The sequence below is a fragment of the Rhinopithecus roxellana genome, chromosome 20 (assembly GCF_007565055.1).
Source record: "Rhinopithecus roxellana isolate Shanxi Qingling chromosome 20, ASM756505v1, whole genome shotgun sequence".
In the NCBI taxonomy this organism is placed as follows: Eukaryota; Metazoa; Chordata; class Mammalia; order Primates; family Cercopithecidae; genus Rhinopithecus; species Rhinopithecus roxellana.
In genome coordinates this window covers 33,651,342-33,671,408 of record NC_044568.1, presented here as the reverse complement: position 1 = coordinate 33,671,408, position 20,067 = coordinate 33,651,342, and the positions used below count along the sequence as shown (strand labels likewise).

At 45.0% G+C, this 20,067-nt stretch overlaps 1 protein-coding gene across 1 annotated transcript in view; it reads right to left on the bottom strand.

Moving 5' to 3' along the window:
- TMC7 (transmembrane channel like 7) overlaps positions 1-20,067 on the bottom strand; it is a 71,853-nt gene that overhangs the window by 28,912 nt on the left and 22,874 nt on the right. Inside the window, exons 3-6 of the mRNA XM_010367150.2 lie at positions 18,239-18,387; positions 11,445-11,612; positions 10,196-10,278; positions 2,779-2,924 (exon numbers count right to left, since the gene is read on the bottom strand). Of these exons, the coding sequence (XP_010365452.1) occupies positions 2,779-2,924; positions 10,196-10,278; positions 11,445-11,612; positions 18,239-18,387 (546 nt within the window). The remainder of the gene's footprint in view (positions 1-2,778; positions 2,925-10,195; positions 10,279-11,444; positions 11,613-18,238; positions 18,388-20,067) is intronic.

The window sequence follows — 20,067 nt, the reverse complement described above, 5'->3', positions numbered from 1 at the left end:
ACTGACATTCCGGCCATGGTCTCTGGCCTACAAAGTCCATACTCTTTGTCACTCTGTGGCACATCCACTTCCTGGGCCACAGCAGGCCTTTCTCCCATTACGTCACACCCAGCCCTCCCTCCATGGCCTTCCCCAGGAAGCAATCAAGGCCTTGAGCTTGAACAAGATTCATAGGTGGATTCGCTGTACAACTAACAAACCTTATTCATTCGGCCCGGCACGGTGGCTCATGCCTGTAATCCCAGCACTTTGGGAGGCCGAGGTGGGTGGATCACGCGGTCAGGAGTTCGAGACCAGACCGGCCAACGTGGTGAAACCCCATCTTTACTAAAAATGCAAAAATTAGTCAGTCGTGGTGGTGTGCGCCTGTAATCTCAGCTACTCGGGAGGCTGTGGCAGAAGAATTGCTTGAACCCGGAAGGCAGAGGTTGCAGTGAGCCAGGATCATGCCACTGCACTCCAGCCTAGGTGACAGAGCAAGACTCTGTCTTGCAAAACAAAACAAAAACAAAAAACCTTATCCATTCTTCAGTCTTCTTTGAAGACTCTTCTTTGGAAGACTCCAGCAATGTGTTCCTATGGTCTTATTTGGTTGTTGTTTTGTTTTAATTTTATCATTTACAAAACATATTTTCATACTCTTTGTCTTAAAGATGGCGCTTCCAAATTGTCTAGCCTGTAGGTCCATAAAACTTGGATCTCCCCTGGCACAATCACGGAACCCCAATCAACCAATGTTTCTTTACCAAGCATCTCTTTGCCCCTCAAAAGCAGCCTGAGGCTTCTTCTCATTTGTACATAGTACATTTGGGTGGCGAATGGATGCTCACTAGTTCACGTTCATCTCATAGATTCTGACTCAGGATACAAGTGCCAGGTTGGGCACTGGGGTTTTCTTTGCAGTGGTGAATCCTGGTCCTTATGGAGGGCCAGATCCATCCGCAGCACCCTGGTCTGTTCTGCACCTGTGATAAGGGGCTTTGCAGCTCCATGGCCTACAACACTGTGTATGCTCTCACAGGGACAATCAAGTGGGCAATAAAGAGGTCCATCCATGATACTGTCTGCGAAGAAACTCCCCTGGGGCAGAGATGGCAAGTTGTCCATCAAAAATTTGTGGTTCACCTTCTACAGTACAGTGTCACTGCTGGGTAATGGCTGCCCAGCCAGGAACAATGTTTCCCGGCCTCCCTTGCAGTTGGTTATAGTCATGTGACTAAGCCATAGCCAATGGGATGTGAGTGATGGACACCACTTCCAGGTCTGGCCTATAAATACCCTCCGCATGGTTCTCCTCCATGCGTTTTCCTTTCCCATTCCTCTGAGGGACCTTCGAAGCCACATGCTGAAGATGCCTGAACTTTGGTCAACTTTAGTCCTAGAATACTATAAGAAGAATTCTACCACACTAACCTGTGCCCCTACCCAGAACTGTCATGTAAAAGAGAAATACAGGTTTTGTTTTTGTTTCATTTGTTTGTTTTTGAGACAGTCTTGCTCTGTCGCCCAGGCTGGAGTACAGTGGCATGATCTTGGCTCACTGCAGCCTTGCCTCCCATGTTCAAGTGATTCTCGTGTCTCCACCTCCCAGGTAGCTGGGACTACAGGTGTGTGCCACCATGCCTAGCTAATAAAAAAGAAATAAAATTTCTATTGTGTTTGGGTCATTGTACCTTTTGTACCGGTTGTTTGTTAAGGGAATTAATACTCTTCTCTTCTCTTGGGAATTGCTCTCTCTCCCTAAAGCACTTGTCTCCCACAGGAAAAGCCATGTTGTCATAGGACCCTAGCCCCTGGCCACAGCTGAAGGAGTGCAGTGCTGAGCACTTGAACCTCCACGGGCTCATCGCAGACACACTGCTCCCCATGGCCACGGTGGAAGGGTCAGGCCTGGAAACCTGAATGAAGCAGAAACAACAAGTCTCTTCTAAGGATTTCTGCACCTGTGACCCAGGAGGTCAAGGCTGATGCAAACTATAAGATGCCCTATTTCCCACCACTTAAGAAAGCCACCACTACACCAAAGAATTGAAGACGAGGGATTCTTGCTTTTGATGTTGTTCCTAAGCCATCACTCCATCTTTGTCCTTCCTGTAATTTGAGTTTCCTCCCTTCCTTGGATCTGTGAGCCACTCAATAACCATCAGAGCTCAGTTTCTGCTACTTATAACCCAGTAGACAGCTTGTTAACATACACACCAAAGCAAAGGAAAGGGTGTGTGTGCAGTGGGGTGGGATTGCCAGATGTGTTCAGTAGTGACTGAGTGGAGAACCCCACGCCAGCCACCGTGGCTCACACCTGTAATCCCAGAATTTTGGGAGGCCAGGGTGGGCGGATCACCTGAGGTCAGGAGTTCCAGACCAGACTGGCCAACATGGTGAAACTCTACCAAAAATACAAAAATTAGCTAGGCGTGGTGGCCCGTTCCTATAGTACTAGCTACCCAGGAGGCTGAGGCACGAGAAGTGAAACCAGGAGGTAGAGGTTGCAGTGAGCCAAGATTGCACCACTGCACTCCAGTCTGGGTGACAGAGAAAGACTCTGTCTGGGAAAAAAAAAAAAAAAAAAAGAACCTCAGTCTGCTACTCCATCCCAAATCCTGACTTCTATTTCTCCCAGGTCTCTTCAGCTGCCAATATGTACTCACAAACCCTTCCCCACAAAACCCACCGCTGGACTCCGCTCATCCTTTAGGCAATGGCCCCCAGGGCTCCCATATCTCCAACAGCCTCCAGCCACCAAGGGTAATTCAGAGAGAATGCAAGGACAGATTTTACCTTTTCACGATCCAAAGAAGGCTCAGGGCCAGGTAGGCGATTGTGCTTATCAAATACGCCAGGGGCAGATCATAGGTGAAGTTCTGAAATTTCACTCCATCAATGGTGTAATGTCCGTAAAAGAGGCTAGTCTCCTCCAGGAAACCCTGAAACGAAGCCAAGAGCATGAGGTTAGACTGGTCAGCTCACTGTGGGGCAATCAGAAGAGTAGTCCCTGCGTCAAGGAACACAAGTTCCAGTGTCCCCTTTCCTCTCTGTATCCCCAGAGACTGGGACAGCCCCAGAGGCACAGGGAGTACTCAGTGTTTGGGAAATAAAGCACTGATAAAACCCTGGCATTAAAAATGCACAGGTGGGCCAGGCAAGGTGGCTCATACCTGTAATCCCAGCCCTTTGGGAGGCCGAGACAGGCAGATCACCTGAGGTCAGGAGTTCGAGACCAGCCTGGCCAACATGGCGAAACCCCCGTCTCTACTAAAAATACCAAAAAAATTAGCCGGGCCTGGTGTTGCGCGCCTGTAATCCCAGCTACTCGGGAGGCTGAGGTAGGAGAATCACTTGAACCTGGGAGGCAGAGGTTGCAGGGAGCTGAGATCATACCACTGCACTCCAGCCTGGGTGACAGAGTGAGATCCATCTCAAAAAAAAAAAAAAAAAAATGCACAGATGGCCAGGCATGGTGGCTTACACCTGTAATCCCAGCACCTTGGAAGGCTGAGGCAGGAGGATTACTTGAGCCCAGGAGTTTGAGACAAGCCTGGGCCACATAGAGAGACCTCTATCTCTACAAAATTTTTTTTTAAAAATTAGCTAGGCATAGAGGTGCATGGCTATGGTCCCAGCTGCTCAGGAGGCTGGAGTAAGCCGTGATTGTGCTACTGCACTCCAGACTGGATAACAGAGCAAGAGCTTGTCTCTGAAAGAAAAAAGTACATATAACAAGCCAAAACTGAAATTAACAATAAAATTCCATGTGCCATAGCATCAAAAAGAATAAAACATTACAACTAAATTTAACTAAAGAAGTACAAATCTTGGCTGGGCACGGTGGCTCATGCCTGTAATCCCAGAACTTTGGTAGGCTGACGCAGGCGGATCACGAGGTCAGGAGTTCGAGACCAGCCTGGCCAACATAGTGAAATCCCGTCTGCACTAAAAATACAAAAATTAGCCGGGCATGGTGGCACATGCCTGTAGTCCCAGCTACTTGGGAGGCTGAGGCAGGAGAATCACTTGAACCTGGGAGGTGGAAGTTGTGGTGAGCTGAGATCACGCCACTGCATTTCAGCCTGGGCAAGACAGCGAGACTCTGTCTCAAAAACAAAATAATAATAATTAAAGAAGCCCTAAAGAAACGGAAAACATCCCCTGTTTATGGATCAGAAAGTCTATGGCCAAATTCCTCAAATTGATTTACCGATTCAACAGTATCCTTGTTAGCATCCTAGCTGGCTTCCTTACAGAAACTGACAAGCTGATCCTAAAATTCATATGGAATCGCAACGCACCCAGAAGAAGAGCCGAAACAACTTTGAAGAAGAAGAACAGTAAGGCCTGGTGGCTCAGAAAACTCTCTGACTTCTTCTCCTTCTTATTTTAAAATAAAAAAGTAGAGATATGGTCTCGCCATGTTGCCCAGGCTGGTCTCCAACTCCTGGGCTCATACGGTCCTCCAGCCTCAGCCTCCCAAAGTGCTGGGATTTCAGGATTGAGCCATTGCACCCTGCTGACTGACTTCTTATGGTAGGAATGACTGAATGCCTCAAATACCTCCTTGGATGGCAGGAAAACTCCAGGAGAGTGAAGGAGAGAACAGATATAGCAGAAACATTGTAGGTAGGTAGTACATAGTGGTTGCCTACGGCATTGTTTACAAAGGAAGGAAGTGAGAGGAAATCTGAATGTCCATACAGGGATCGGGCTAGATCACTAAAAATCCGTATTATGAAATATCAAGCAAGACCATGTAAGTGCACAGAGAAAGGTCAACGGTCAAGTAGGCTGTAAACCATGGGGTTAAATGTTCAGTGACCTCCGGGGAGGGATATTTTCACTTTTTTACTCTATAAATTCTGTATTTTTCATGACAACCGTGCATTCTTGTGTGTGTGTGTGTGTGTGTGTGTGTGTGTGTGTGTTCTTAAATTTATTGAAGCTGAGCATATTTACATTGTACAATTGTGCATATCTGTATTTTAAAATTATACAAGACACAAGCCTGTAATCCCAGCACTTTGGGAGGCCAAGACGGGCAGATAAAAAGAGACGCCAGAGAGTTTGCACTCTTTCTCAGAGCACACTCAAAGCAAAGGTTACAGCTGGGCGCGGTGGCTCAAGCCTGTAATCCCAGCACTTTGGGAGGCCGAGACCGGCGGATCACGAGGTCAGGAGATCGAGACCATCCTGGCTAACACGGTGAAACCCCGTCTCTACCAAAAAATACAAAAAACTAGCTGGGCGAGGTGGTGGGCGCCTGTAGTCCCAGCTACTCGGGAGGCTGAGGCGGGAGAATGGCGTAAACCCGGGAGGCGGAGCTTGCAGTGAGCTGAGATCTGGCCACTGCACTCCAGCCTGGGCGACAGAGCGAGACTCCGTCTCAAAAAATAAATAAATAAATAAATAAATAAATAAATAAATAAATAAATAAATGAAATTATACAAGACAACCGTGCATTCTTATATTATTTGGGTAATGAAGTCATTTGTTAACTGGAAAAGAAAAAGTAGAAGCAGAGGACTCCATTCTCCTTTCAACTCTCCCAAAGGCCATAAAAACGTGTCCAACCAGAAGAAACCTGTGTGTGCTGCCAAGGGCTGATAGCAGGGTTATCACCAACCTCTCCCTCAAGACAATGTAACAATTACAGGGCAAAGGTCTGCTGGGCCTGGAAAATATTTTCTGATTTGATAATGAGCTTAGGTCAATTGTTTTCAAGAAAAATGAGCCCCTGTTTGATCTCTCTGACCCTCTTTCACTTGTGCCTATTTACATTCAGATTATTAACAATCACATTACATTAAAATTCAGTTTCCCAGCCACACTAGACATATTTCAAGTGCTCAAGAGTTAGTGGTTCTGGGCCCGGCACAGTGGCTCATACCTGTAATCTCAGCACTTTCGGAGGCTGAGGCAGGCAGATCACTTGAGGTCACGGGTTCGACACCTGCCTGGCCAACATGATGAAACCCTGTCTCTACTAAAAACAAAATTTAACCAGGCATCATTGCGCATCCCTGTATTCCCAGCTACTCGGGAGGCTGAGGCACAAGAATTGCTTGAAACCAGGAGGCGGAGGTTGCGGTGAGCCAAGATTGCACCACTGCACTTCAGCCTGGGTGACAGAGTGAGACTCTAAAAAAAAAAACAAAAAGTCAGGCGCGGTGGCTCACACCTGTAATCCCAGCACTTTCGGAGGCCGAGGTGGGCAGATTACTTGAGGTCACGGGTTCGAGACCAGCCTGGCCAATATGGTGAAATCCCGTCTCTACTAAAAATAGAAAAATTAGCTGGGTGTGGTGGCAGGCGCCTGTAACCCCAGCTACTTGGGAGGCTGAGGCAGGAGAATCACTTGAACCCAGAGGGCAGAGGTGGCAGTGGGCCGAGATCGCGCCAATGTACTCCAGCCTGGGCGACAGAGCGAGACTCTGTCGCAAAAAAACAAACAAAAAAGAGTTAGTGGTTCCATTGTTACACAGCACAGGTCCACATTCTCCAGATCATTGCAGAAAGTTCTCTTTCAGACAGGTCATTATCATGCTTACTTTATTGAACGTCTATAATCAAGCGCAGCTAACTCTCCTATAAAATTTTTCCTATCAGGAAGAAGGTTACAGTATGCAAAGAAACTTTTTTCTTTTTTTTCCACAAACAGAAACTTTTCTTGTGGGATGTAATCTAAAGAAATGGGGTTAACAGCAGCTCTGGGATTTGATCCTAACTTTGCTTTCAAAGGCAGTGTGACCTTGGGTAGGTCACTGAATTTCTTTTCTCATTTGCACAAGTCAACATTTGCATGGTTTTTATCTTCTAATTTGCATAGTGGACATTTGCACAGTTTCTGTTTTCTCATCTGCATAGTAGACTTTTTTATTTTATTTTATTTTATTTTTTTTTTGAGACAGAGTCTTTCTGTCACCCATCTTGGAGTGTAGTGGCGCAATTTTGGCTCACTGCAACCTATGTTTCCCAGGTTTAAGAGATTCTTGTGCCTCAGCCTCCCAAGTAGCTGGGATTACAGGTGCACACCACCACGCCAGGCTAATCTTTTTTTTCTTTTGAGACGGAGTTTCGCTCTTGTTGCCCAGGCTGGAATGCAATGGCTCAATCTCGGCTCACTGCAACCTCTGCCCCCTGGGTTTAAGCAATTCTCCTGCCTCAGCCTCCCGAGGAGCTGGGATGACAGGCACCAGCCACCACACCCAGCTAATTTTTTTGTATTTTTAGTAGAGATGGGGTTCCCCATGTTGGCCAGGCTGGTCTCAAGCTCCTGACCTCAGGTGATCTGCCCACCTCGGCCTCCCAAAGCACTGGGATTATGGGCGTGAACCACCGTGCCCAGCCATGTATTTTTTTTTTTACTTTTTTTTGCATAGTAGACCTATCCAACAATTCCTCTGAGTTATTTTTAGGAAAACATGAGATCAGAGATGTAAAAGGATTTTTTCAAAATCAGGCAGTGGCTCACACCTATAATCCCAGCACTTTGGGAAGACAAGACAGGTGGATTGCTTGAGCTCAGGAGTTCGAGACCAGCCTCGGCAACATGGCAAAACCCTGTCTCTACAAAACACACACACACGCGTGCGCACACACAAATTAGCTGGGCATGGTGGTACGCACCTGTAGTCCCAGCTACTCAGGAGGCTTGAGGTGGGAGGATGGCTTGAGCCTAGAAGCAGAGTTTGCAATGAACCAAAATCATGCCACTGCATTCTCTGAGCAACAGAGCCAGACCTCGTCTCAAAAAGAAAAAAAAAAAAAAAAAGGTAGGGGTGCTTTTTCAAAATCAAACACAGTGGACAAATTCAAGGCTTTCTACCAATTTATTCAGAAAAGTGGAAGCTCAATGGTATGGCATTTTTGTTTGTTTGTTTTGTTTTTTGTTTTGTTTTGAGACGAACTCTCCCTCTTGTTGCCCGGGCTGGATCGTGCAGTTGTGTGATGTCAGCTTACTGAAGCTTCCGCCTCCCGGATTCAAGCGATTCTCCTGCCTCAGCCTCCTGAGTAGCTGGGATTACAGGCGCCCCCCACCATGCCCAGCTAATTTTTCTATTTTTAGTAGAGATGGGGTTTCACCATGTCAGCCAGGCTGGTCTTGAACTCCTGACCTCAGGTGATCTGCCTGCCTTGGCCTCTCCGAAGTGCTGGGGCTACCGGCAAAAACCATCGCGCTTGGCCAGTGAGGTATTTTCATACCAGTAATTTTCAGAAAGCATTTCTGAAAAAATAAAAATACTTATTTGTATTTCTTAAACACCTAGAGCAGCGGTTCCCAACTGGGGGTAATTTCGTCTGCTAGGGAACATTTGGCAATCTCTGGAAACATTTTTGGTTGTCAAAGTCGGAAGAGGGCAGTGCTGCTGGCATCTAGTGGGTGGAGACCAGGGATACAGCTCAGCGGGCTACGGTGCACCAGATAGCCCTACGCAACACAGAGTTATCTAATTCACTGAGCACCGTGGCTCATGCCTGTTACCCCAGTACTTAAAATCTCATTGCTTTTATGATAGCTCTAAAAGGCTTTTTTTTTTTTTGTCACCTTCTAAAAAAATTATTTTGGCCAGGCACAGAGGCTCACATCTGTAACCTCAACACTTTGAGAGGCCGAGGCAGGAGGCTTCATCGAGGTCAGGAGCTTGAAACCAGCCTGGGCAACATAGTGAGACCCCACATCTCTAGAAAGAAAATTAAAAATCAGCCAAGTGTAGTGCACGCCTGTAGTCCTAGCTACTTGGGAAGATCGTTTTAGCCCAGGAGTTTGAGATTACAGTGAGCTACGATTGCACCACTATACTCTAACCTGGGGAACACAGCGTGATCCTATCTCCAAAAAAAAAAAAAACAACAAAAAAAGAATATCAATAATGCCAAGTTTGAGAAACCCTGGTCTAAAGGGCAAAGATGGCTACTTTTCATAGCTGCAATCTTATTTGCTGAAAAAGCTGAAATAAAAAAATGAAAAACCACAAGATCTTTAAGATGGGGTCTTGCTCTGTTGCCCAGGCTGAAGTGCAGTGGTGCAGGCTGCAGCCTCAACCTTCTGGGCTCAAGTGAGTCCCCTACCTCAGCCTCCAGAGTAATTGGGACTACAGGTGCACGCCACCACGCCCAGCTAATTATGTTTATTTTGTGTAGAGATATGATGCCCAGGCTGGTTTCAAACTCCTGGCCTCAAGCAATCCTCCTGCCTCGGCCTTTCAAAGTGTTGGGGTTACAGGTGTGAGCCACTGTGCCTGGCCAAATCATTTTTTTAGAAGGCGATAATAAAAACCTTTTAGAACTACCATAAAAGCCAAGAGATTAATTCCATTTTAGAGTTGGGGTGGTGGTGGGAGATGGTAACCTGGGATTGACTTATAAGGGATTTCAGAGAATCTTCATATGCCCATGTACATGATATGCAGGTATATGTGCATATCATCTGAAAGTGTGAGTTTGTACATCACACATGTCCCTGTGTGTAATTTCTGGAAAAGAAGAGCCACATCTTTCATCCACCCAGTCTGGGGCTCCAAAATGTTCGGGTTTATCAGTGTCAGAGAAATTGTAAACATTCTATCTGGGTTCATTTTCACTGAAGCTTCCTTCTGTGGGGGAAGTCAGTATCTTGTTGCAGATCAACACAAAGGTTGAAGGACTAGAGGCCGGGCACGGTGGCTCACGCCTGTAATCCCAGTACTTTGGGAGGCTGAGGAGGGTGGACCACCTGAGGTCAGGAGTTCCAGACCAGCCTGGCCAACATGGTGAAACCTCATCTCTACTAAAAACACAAATATTAGCTGAGCGTGGTGGCACACACCTGTAATTCCATCTACTCATGAGGCTGAGGCAGGAGAATCACTTGAACCCGGGAGGCGGAGGTTGCAGTGAGCCGAGATTGCACCACTGCACTCCAACCTGGGCGACAGAGCGAGACTCTGTCTCAAAAAAATAATAATAATAAATAAAAAGAAAGAACTGGAAAAAGGCCAATGGCTGAAAGTGACAAAGCATATTTCCTGACATTCTAGCAGTTGATGGTGAACGTTGTTCTTTCTGATGAGGTAACTGCAAATCCTGTTTCATTTACTGGTACATATGTCAACCAACACTTACTTGTGTTTGGCTCTCACTGCAGAAATTCGGGAAACTGATCTTTAAATCAATCAATTTTTAGTAGATTGAGGAGCTAAACAAAGGATTATGTTAAATACTTACAGTGCCAGAAAGCAAGTCTATGATATAACTGTAAAAGTAAATGAGTCCAGAACTGCTTACTGGATAGACTGTACATTGTATATCTGTAAGAAACAAAAACCAGAATGTCAGTGGAAACAGTTTTACAGTCTCTATAACCTGCCTGTTTTTTTTGTTGGCCAGGCTGGTCCTGAACTCCTGACCTCAGGTGACCTGCCCACCTCAGCCTCCCAAAGTGCCAGGATTACAGGCGTGAGTCACCGCATCTGGCCATAGCCTGCCTGTTTTTCACAATTTGTGTGTATAAGCATGTACAGTCATGCATGGCTTAACAAGGAGGATACAGTCTGATAAATATGTCCTTAGGCAATTTCGTCATGCGAACATCACAGAGTGTACTTACGCAAACCTAGATGGGATGCCCTACTACACACCTAGGCTGTATGGTATGGCCTATTGCTCCTAGGTTACAAACCTGGACAACATGTTACTGCACTGAATACTGTAGGTAACTGCAACACAATGTTAAGTATTTGTGTATCTAAACATGTCTAAACAAAGAAAAACTACAGTAAAAATACAGTATTATAATCTTAGGGGACCACCATTGCATATGTGATCCATTGTTAACTGAAACATTGTCATGGGGTACATGACTATATACGTATATTACATTTAGAAATGTCATATATATTTGTATATTTGCACAGATATGTTTGTATATTTGTGATTTGCCATTTTCAGTCCAAACCCCAATGTGTCCAATACAGTAATATTTCTTTCTCCTTCTACTTCTAGTGTTTCCTTCACTATTCTCCCCAAACATCTGGCGATATGTCTTTTTTATATATTTTGTATGTAAGTCTGCATATAGAGCTTGTTTTTTGCTTGTATGTGTGACTCTCAATGCTCCAGATAGAGGCTGCTCCAACAGCTTGGGCTCCAGAGTGAAGCTCACCAGCCCACAGTGGGCATGGACTGTGAGTGAGAAATGAACCTTTGTGGTTATTTCTCACTCATAGTCTCAAATAACCACAAAGGTTTATTTCTCACTCACAGTCTCATACTGTTATGCTGTCATGCTTGCATGCTGTTATTCCATAGCAGCATGAGTGTTATGGGATCACTTGTTTCTGCAGCATAACCTAGACCATCCTGACTAATACAGTCGCCCAAGAATTAGAATAAGATTCTTAGCAAAGCAAGCATTGTAGCGAGGTACACGGTGAAAAACAAACACACTTCATAGTAAACCAGGCCTTAGACTCACCTGTGTCTTTGAAAGGAATGAGCACGAAGCTACTGTTGGTGATCTTGTATTTCGTGAGTAAGATTGGGAGCAAAACCAGCATAAAGATGATCAGAAATATCACCAAATTCAGCAACACCAGGAATCTCAAGAAGGAGAAATAGGACTGAATCCCAGTGCCAAATTTCCCTGGAAAAAACAAACCCGGACATCACTGACCAGGGGTATTGACACACTACACATCATAGATTCAACTAGCCACAAAAGCTGAAGCTGGAGTAATCAGTAGCTGGAAAGAGGAAGAAACATTTAATTTTTTTTTAATTGTGAGCTTTAAGACTCAATCTTCTAGTGTTTTAACTTTTCACCTGTAGATCTACAATCAATCTTGAATTAATCACTCGAGAATGGTATAAGGGAGGGCTCAGTATTTATCTTTTCTTATAGGAATCTCTAGTTGACTCAGCACCATTTATTGGCTGCTTCTTTTGGAAATAATCACCTGACCACATATGTATGAATCTGTTTCTGAACTCTATCCTGTTCCTTGGGTCTACATGTCTATCCTTACACCAACGCTAGACTGTCTTAATTACTGCAGATTTGTAAAACTTGATACATGGTACCTTTTTTTTTTTTTTTTGAGACAGTCTCGCTCTGTCACCCAGGCTAGAGTGCAGTGGTGCGATCTCAGCTCACTGCAAGCTCTGCCTCCCGGGTTCAGGCCATTCTCCTGCCTCAGCCTCCCGAGTAGCTGGGACTACAGGCGCCTGCCACCACACCTGGCTAATTTTTTGTATTTTTAGTGGAGATGGAGTTTCACCGTGTTAGCCAGGATGGTCTTGATCTCCTGACCCTGTGATCTGCCCACCTCAGCCTCCCAAAGTGCTGGGATTACAGGTGTGAGCCACCATGCCTGGCCCACTGATACATGGTATCTTTCAGCTTTGTTACTCCTCAAGATTGTCTTAGACATCTTTGGTCTTTTGCATTTGTATACAAATGTTAGAATTAGTGTTTTAATTTTCATGCACAGTCTGCTAAGATTCTGATTGGGGCCGGGTGCGGTGGCTCAAGCCTGTAATCCCAGCACTTAGGGAGGCCGAGACAGGCGGATCACAAGGTCAGGAGATCGAGACCATCCTGGCTAACACAGTGAAACCCCGTCTCTACTAAAAAATACAAAAAAAAAACTAGCCGGGCGAGGTGGCGGGCGCCTGTAGTCCCAGCTACTCAGGAGGCTGAGGCAGGAGAATGGTGTAAACCCGGGAGGCAGAGCTTGCAGTGAGCTGAAATCCGGCCACTGCATTCCAGCCTGGGCAACAGAGTGAGACTCCGTCTCAAAAAAAAAAAAAGATTCTGATTGGGATTACATAAAATATATAGGTCAATTTGAGGAGAAGTGACATATTTATAATATTAAGTCTTCTGATCCATGAACATGGTATATTTAGGTCTTCCTTAGTTTTTATCAATAATACTTTATAGTTTTCTGTGCGTAATTATTGCATACGGTTCTTTAGATATATTCCTAGATATCTGATTTTTTTTTTTTTTTGACACTGAGTCTCACTCTGGTGCCCAGGGTGGAGTGCAGTAGCGTGATCTCAGCTCCCTGCAACCTCTGCCTCCTGGGTTCAAGGAATTCTTGCACCTCAGCCTTCCAAGTAGCTAGGACTATAGGCGTGAGCCACCATGCCCGGCTAATTTTTGTGTTTTTAGTACAGACAGGGTTTCACCATGTTGGCCAAGCTGGTCTCGAACTCCTGACCTCAGGTGATCCACCTGCCTCAGCTTTCCAAAGATTATAGGCCTGAGCCACCAAGCCCGGCCCTGACATTTTTGATACTATTGTAAATTGTATCATTTTAAAAAATTCACTTTCTAAATGTTTGTTGTTGGTATATAGAAATACAATTCATTTTAAATAGAGACACCTTAAAATTAACAATAAACCTTGTTACATTAACATTACTTTCAATAGTTGTCTTCTTAATTATCTACATGCATATCATTGTCATCTGCAAAAAAAAAAAAATGACATTTTATTTTTTCCTTTCCCATTATTATCCTTCCCCCGCCCATCCTGCTACATTGGCTAGAACTTCCAGGATGATTTTGAATAGAATTTGTGATAATTGGCACCTTTTTCTCATTCTCAATCTCAGGGAAAAAGCTTTCAATATTTCATCATTAAGTATGTTGTTTGCTGTATGTTTATAGGTTTTTAAAATAAAATTAAGAAAGGTCTTATCTATTTCTTATTTGCTAAAAATGAGAACTGAAGTTTATCAGTGCTTTTTCTGCATCTGTTGGGATGATCATATAATTTTTTTCTTTTATTCTGTTTTGTGGTGAATTACATCGATTGATTTGCAAATAGAAAACCAACCTTCTGCTAGATAATGATTAAATTGCTGAGGATAGAAAGCACTCTGAAGAGCAAGGATGGCTTCTTGTTCTTGGTAGGAGCAAAGAACTTATTACTGGAGACCGAAGATATAAGATACCCACAGTTTTTTGCCACTCTCTAATACTTAGCAATCTGCCAGAGGCAAGAAATTTATTATCACACCTGCACTTCATGTCAGATGAGCACCTACCCAAGCCAATAAATCACATGGGTAGAGTAACTGCAGAGAACATCAAAATCCCAGTTCCCAGGAAGAACCTACCCTCTACCACACAAACCACTTTCTGAATGAAAATGTCCAGAAAGCCTACCACTTCGCAAGAGAGGAAGCTAGACATAGTGGCTAACACCTTGGACCTTACATCTTGAATGCCTGGGTTCAAACGCCGGTTCTGCCTCACCCTGTCTGAGTGAACTTGGACAAGATCTCAAACTCTCTGAGCTATGCAAATGACAAGTACCTAAATGAAAGTTTCCTTTGAAGATTAACTGAGGTAATGAGTAAAGTGCTTAACACAATGCCTGGTTCACAGTAAATGCTCAATAAAAATTAGCTTTTATTATTTTGCTCCAAACATAATGTTACACTTAAATCTCAAGAGAAAAAGTATGAGTGCGTGGTCGAAGTTTTAAGTGAGCCATGAAGCCTTTTAGAAATATATTATATTCTCCAGGCCGGGCGCGGTGGCTCAAGCCTGTAATCCCAGCACTTTGGGAGGCCGAGACGGGCGGATCACGAGGTCAGGAGATCGAGACCATCCTGGCTAATACGGTGAAACCCCGTCTCTACTAAAAAAATACAAAAAACTAGCCGGGCGACGAGGCGGGCGCCTGTAGTCCCAGCTACTCGGGAGGCTGAGGCAGGAGAATGGCGTAAACCCGGGAGGCGGAGCTTGCAGTGAGCTGAGAGCTGGCCACTGCACTCCAGCCTGGGCGGCAGAGCAAGACTCCGTCTCAAAAAAAAAAAAAAAAAAAAAAAAAAAAGAAATATATTATATTCTCCAAATAAAACAACAATAAAAAGGTTGTTCACTGGATAGATTACCAACTGTATTTTATAGGTCTTAAAATAGTAATAATGGAGAAAACCATTTCCTTTCTTTATCCTGCTACATTCCTTACAAACCTCACGAAGTTTCCATTTTAGCAGTTTTGGGGAGATGTTTGAAAAACGTTTTGCTGTAAAATAGATAATCCTGGCCAGGCGTGGTGGCTCACGCCTGTAATCCCAGCACTTTGGGAGGCCAAGGCAGGCATATCACCTGAGGTCAAGAATTCAAGACCAGCCTGTCCAACATGGTGAAACCCTGTCTCTACTAAAAATACAAAAAGTAGCCGGCCTGGTGGCACCTGCCTGTAGTCTCAGCTACTTGGGAAGCTGAGGCAGGAGAATCACTTGAACCTGGGAGGTGGAGGTTGCAGTGAGCCGAGACCGCACCATTACACTCCAGCCTGGGCAACAAGAGCGAAACTTCATCTCAAAAATAAAATAAAATAAAATAGATAATGCAAAAAAAGTTTAATGTTTCTAATTTTGTATTTTTTTTTATTTTCATTTTTATTTTTATATTAAATAGAGACAGGATCTTGCTATGTTACCCAGGCTGGTCACAAACTCCTGAGCCCAAGCGATCCTCCTGCCTCAGCCTCCCAAAGTGCTAGGATTACAGCAGGCATGAGCCACTATGCCCAGCTCATTTTGTATTTTGGCACAACTTCCAATGTTTGCATACTTGCTATGGACCGAATTGTGTCCCCACCCTCAAATTCATATGGTGAAGCCCTAACCCCCAGTGTAATGGTATTTGGAGATGGGCCTTTGGGAGGTGATTGGTTTTGATGAGGTCTTGAGACTGGGCCCCCATGATGGGATTAGTGTCATTATAAAAAGAGACGCCAGAGAGTTTGCACTCTTTCTCAGAGCACACTCAAAGCAAAGGTTACGGCCGGGCGCGGTGGCTCAAGCCTGTAATCCCAGCACTTTGGGAGGCCGAGACCGGCGGAACACGAGGTCAGAAGATCGAGACTATCCTGGCTAACACGGTGAAACCCCGTCTCTACTAAAAAATACAAAAAACTAGCCAGGCGAGGTGGCGGGCACCTGTAGTCCCAGCTACTCGGGAGGCTGAGACAGGAGAATGGCCTAAACCCAGGAGGCGGAGCTTGCAGTGAGCTGAGATCTGGCCACTGCACTCCAGCCTGGGCGACAGAGCGAGACTCGGTCTCAAAAAAAAAAAAAAAAAAAAAGCAAAGGTTACATGAACACAGCAAGAAGGCCTGTTCAAGCCTCCAAAACCATGAGAAAAAAAAAATTTTTTTAAGCCATTCAGTCTGCAGTGTCTTGTTATAGCAACCCAAGCCAACTACCGACAACACTTTAATCCCAAATTCTCACCAGTATAGGAAAGGAAGGGTTCACAGTATTTTCAGGGCCATCGGAACTCACTGCAGTTTGGTAAAAGTGATGAACCTCGTCTCAGGATAATAAAGCTTTCTGTTTGTTTATTTATGTTTTTGTTTTGAGACAGGGTCTGGCTCTGTTGCCCAGGCTGTAGTAAAATAGCACAATCATAGCTTAATGCAGCCTCAAACTCCTGGGCTCAGGCGATCCTCCTGCCTAAGCTACCCCAGAAGCTGGGACTATGGGTGTATAGCACCACATCCAGCTAATTTTTAAAACTTTTTCTGGGGCCAGGCGCAGTGGCTTATGCCTTTAATTCCAGCACTTTGGGAGGCCGAGGTGGGCGGATCACGAGGTCAGGAGATCGAGACCATCCTGGCTAACATGGTGAAACCCCGTCTCTACTAAAAATACAAAAAATTAGCCAGGCGTGGTGGCAGGCGCCTGTAGTCCCAGCTACTTGGGAGGCTGAGGCAGGAGAATGGCATGAACCTGAGGGGCGGAGCCTGCAGTGAGCTGAGATCACGCCACTGCACTCCAGCCTGGGCGACAGAGTGAGGCTCTGTCTCAAAAAAAAAAAACAAACTAACAAACTTTTTGTTGTAGAGGCAAGGTCTTACTTTGTTACCCAGGCTGGTCTCAAACTCCTGGGCTCAGATGATCTTCCTGCCTCAGTCTCCCAAAATGCTAGGATTACAGGCATGAACCATGGCCTGGCTGGGATAATGTTTTTAATAATACGATAACTGTATATCTGTTTTTATTTTATGCATTGAAATTAGAAGTATAACATTTTTAAAATAATACATTTATGCATAATATTTTAATGCACAAAATAAAAGTCTACTAATATTAATATATTATAATTTAATATTATTTTAAAATAATACTATTTATGCATTTAATTTAAATTAAATTATTAAATATTTTATTTTATTTTATTTTATTTTATTTTATTTTATTTTATTTTATTTTATTTTGAGACGGAGTCTCGCTCTGTCGCCCAGGCTGGAGTGCAGTGGCACCATCTCGGATCACTGCAAGCTTCACCTTCCGGGTTCACGCCATTCTCCAGCCTCAGCCTCCTGAGTAGCTGGGACTACAGGTGCTCACCACCATGCCCAGCTAATTTTTTGTATTTTTAGTAGACACGGGTTTCACTGTGTTGGCCAGGATGGTCTCGATCTCCTGGCCTCGTGATCTGTCCGCCTCAGCATCCCACAGTGCTGGGATTACAGATGTGAGCCACTGCGCTTGGCCAATTTAATATTATTTTTAAATAATACTATTCTATGCATTTAATTTAAATGCATAAGATAAAAACAGATATACAGTTATCATCTTATTTAAAAATATGTGTGATAGAATGACCTACGTGAGCATCAGTGAGCACCTTCACTGGTACTTCTTTTGAGACAGAGTCTCGCTCTGTCACCCAGGCTGGAGTGCAATAGTGCAGTCTCGGCTCACTGCAACGTCCACTTCCTGGGTTCAAGTGATTCTCATGCCTCAGCCTGCCAAATAGCTGGGATTACAGGCATGTACTACCATGACCAGCTAATTTTTTGTAGTTTTAGTAGAGATGGGATTTCACCACGTTGACCAGGCTGGTCTCGAACTCCTGACCTCATGATCCACCCATCTTGGCCTCCCAAAGGGCTGGGATTACAGGAGTGAGCCACTGTGCCTGGTTTTCACTAGCACATTAAATAACAAGATCTAGCGGCAAGTCTAATAACAACTGAAATTTCCAAGCAGTCACGGGCATTAGCAGTATTCCAAGATAAATACAACAACTGGAAGGGACAGGAAAATAGCCACAATTTTTTCCTGGTGACAAAGACACAGGTTCTGCTAAACCTTGTGGTGGTTTGTTGCTCACATTCATCATGGAAGAAAATGCTCAATTTCAGCTAGACCCTAGTGGAAACAAAGCTGTACTTGCTCCCCAGACACAGAGACTTCTGCAGAGGAGCCTGCACAGAGGCCGGGGTGGGACACCTTCTATGCTGCGAATATCCTCCCGCCACAGCTCCAGGTGGGTCGTCATCTCTCGAGCCTTCTCCAGGAACCTCTTCCAAGACTTGCTGCTATACCGCTTCCACTGGTCCCACTCAGAGAGATACTTCATTTGTGTCTCCTGAATGTCCCTGCATGGAAAACATGATCATGACAATCACAACAGCAGCAGCATCAAGACTCAGCATCCCAGCCCAGCGTGGTGCTCCACGCCTGTAATCCCAGTACTTTGGGAGGCCGAGGCAGGATCACCTGAGGTCAGGAGTTCAAGGCCAGGCTGGCCAACACGGTGAAACACCATCTCTACCAAAAATACAAAATTAGCCAGGCATGGTGGCGGGTGCCTGTAATCCTGGCTACTCAGGAAGCTGAGGCAGGAGAATCGCTTGAACCTGGGAGGCGGAGATTGCAGTGAGCCGAGATCGTGCCATTGCACTCCAGCCTGGGCAACAAGAGCGAAACCTCATCTCGAAAAAAAAAGAAAAGAGAAAGACTCAGCATCTCATAAAACCCCAGCTGAAAGGACAGAAAAATATGTGAGCTCTCATACATTGCTGCAAGGAATATAAAATGCTGCCGCTGCTACGGAAAAGAGTTTGGCAGTCCGTCAAAATGTCAAACAGAGTAACCATGTGCCCTGCGGTTCTCAGATCACATGAAGCCAGGAGTTCAAGACCAGCCTGGCCAACATGGCGAAACCCCCTCTCTACTGAAAATACCAAAATTAGCTGGGTGTGGTGGCAGGCACCTGTAATCCCAGCTGCTAGGGAGGCTGAGGCAGGAGAATCGCTTGAACCCAGAAGGTGGAGGTTTCAGTGAGCCGAGATCATGCCATTGTACTCCAGCCTGGGTGACAGAGCGAGACTCTGTATCAAAACAAAATTATTTTAAATAAAAATAATAAAAATAAAAGACAAAAGAAAAATAGTATTTTGTGACACATGAAAATCACATGAAATTCAAATTTCAGTGTCCATAAATATTCCTAGAACACAGCCATGCCAATTCATTTATGAACCATCTGCAACAGCAGAGCTGAGTGCAACAGAGACTGCACGGCCCACAAAGCTGATCTGAGTCTAGAGGGAAAGCAAACATGTTGACATTCAAAAACGACAGCTCCCTGGGAGAAGTGCTACAAAAGGGGATGTGGTCAGGGCTCTGGAAACCTGGAGGAGATGCCCCAAGTCCAAGTTGGTGATGGAGGAGGGAGTAAGGAGAGCAGGGGAAAAAGAAGGTGCTGGGGTCTGAAGGCAAGAGAGGAAACATGAGGAATTTGCCAACTATCCATGGCACATGGCACACACCTCCATCCTCCCACCAGTCTGTCCTCCTCCATGAGACAGGGAGCTCCTATTAAAGAAAAGGACTTGAACTTCCCATCCAAACAAGCCTCCCTGTGTTGTGCGTCAGTTTCCTTATCTGTAAGTTGGAGTTAGTAAAGTACCTACCCTTAAAAGGATCAGTGGTTCTCAAGTGGGGGCAATTTTGCACACCTCCCAAAGAACATCAGGCAATGGTCTGGGGACATCTTTGACTGTCACAACTTGGGGGAGGGGGACATGCTTCTGGCATCTAGTGGGTAGAGGCCAGGGATGCTACTAAACATCCTCCAATCCACAGACAGCCCTCCACAACAGAGAGCTATCTGGCCCTAAATGTCAATAAGCAAGAGTGCGGCTGGGCGTGGTAGCTCACGCCTGTAATCCCAGCACTTTGGGAGGCCAAGGTGGGCGGATCACGAGGTCATAAGATCAAGACCACCCTGGCTAACACGGTGAAACGCCGTCTCTACTAAAAAAAAAAAAAAC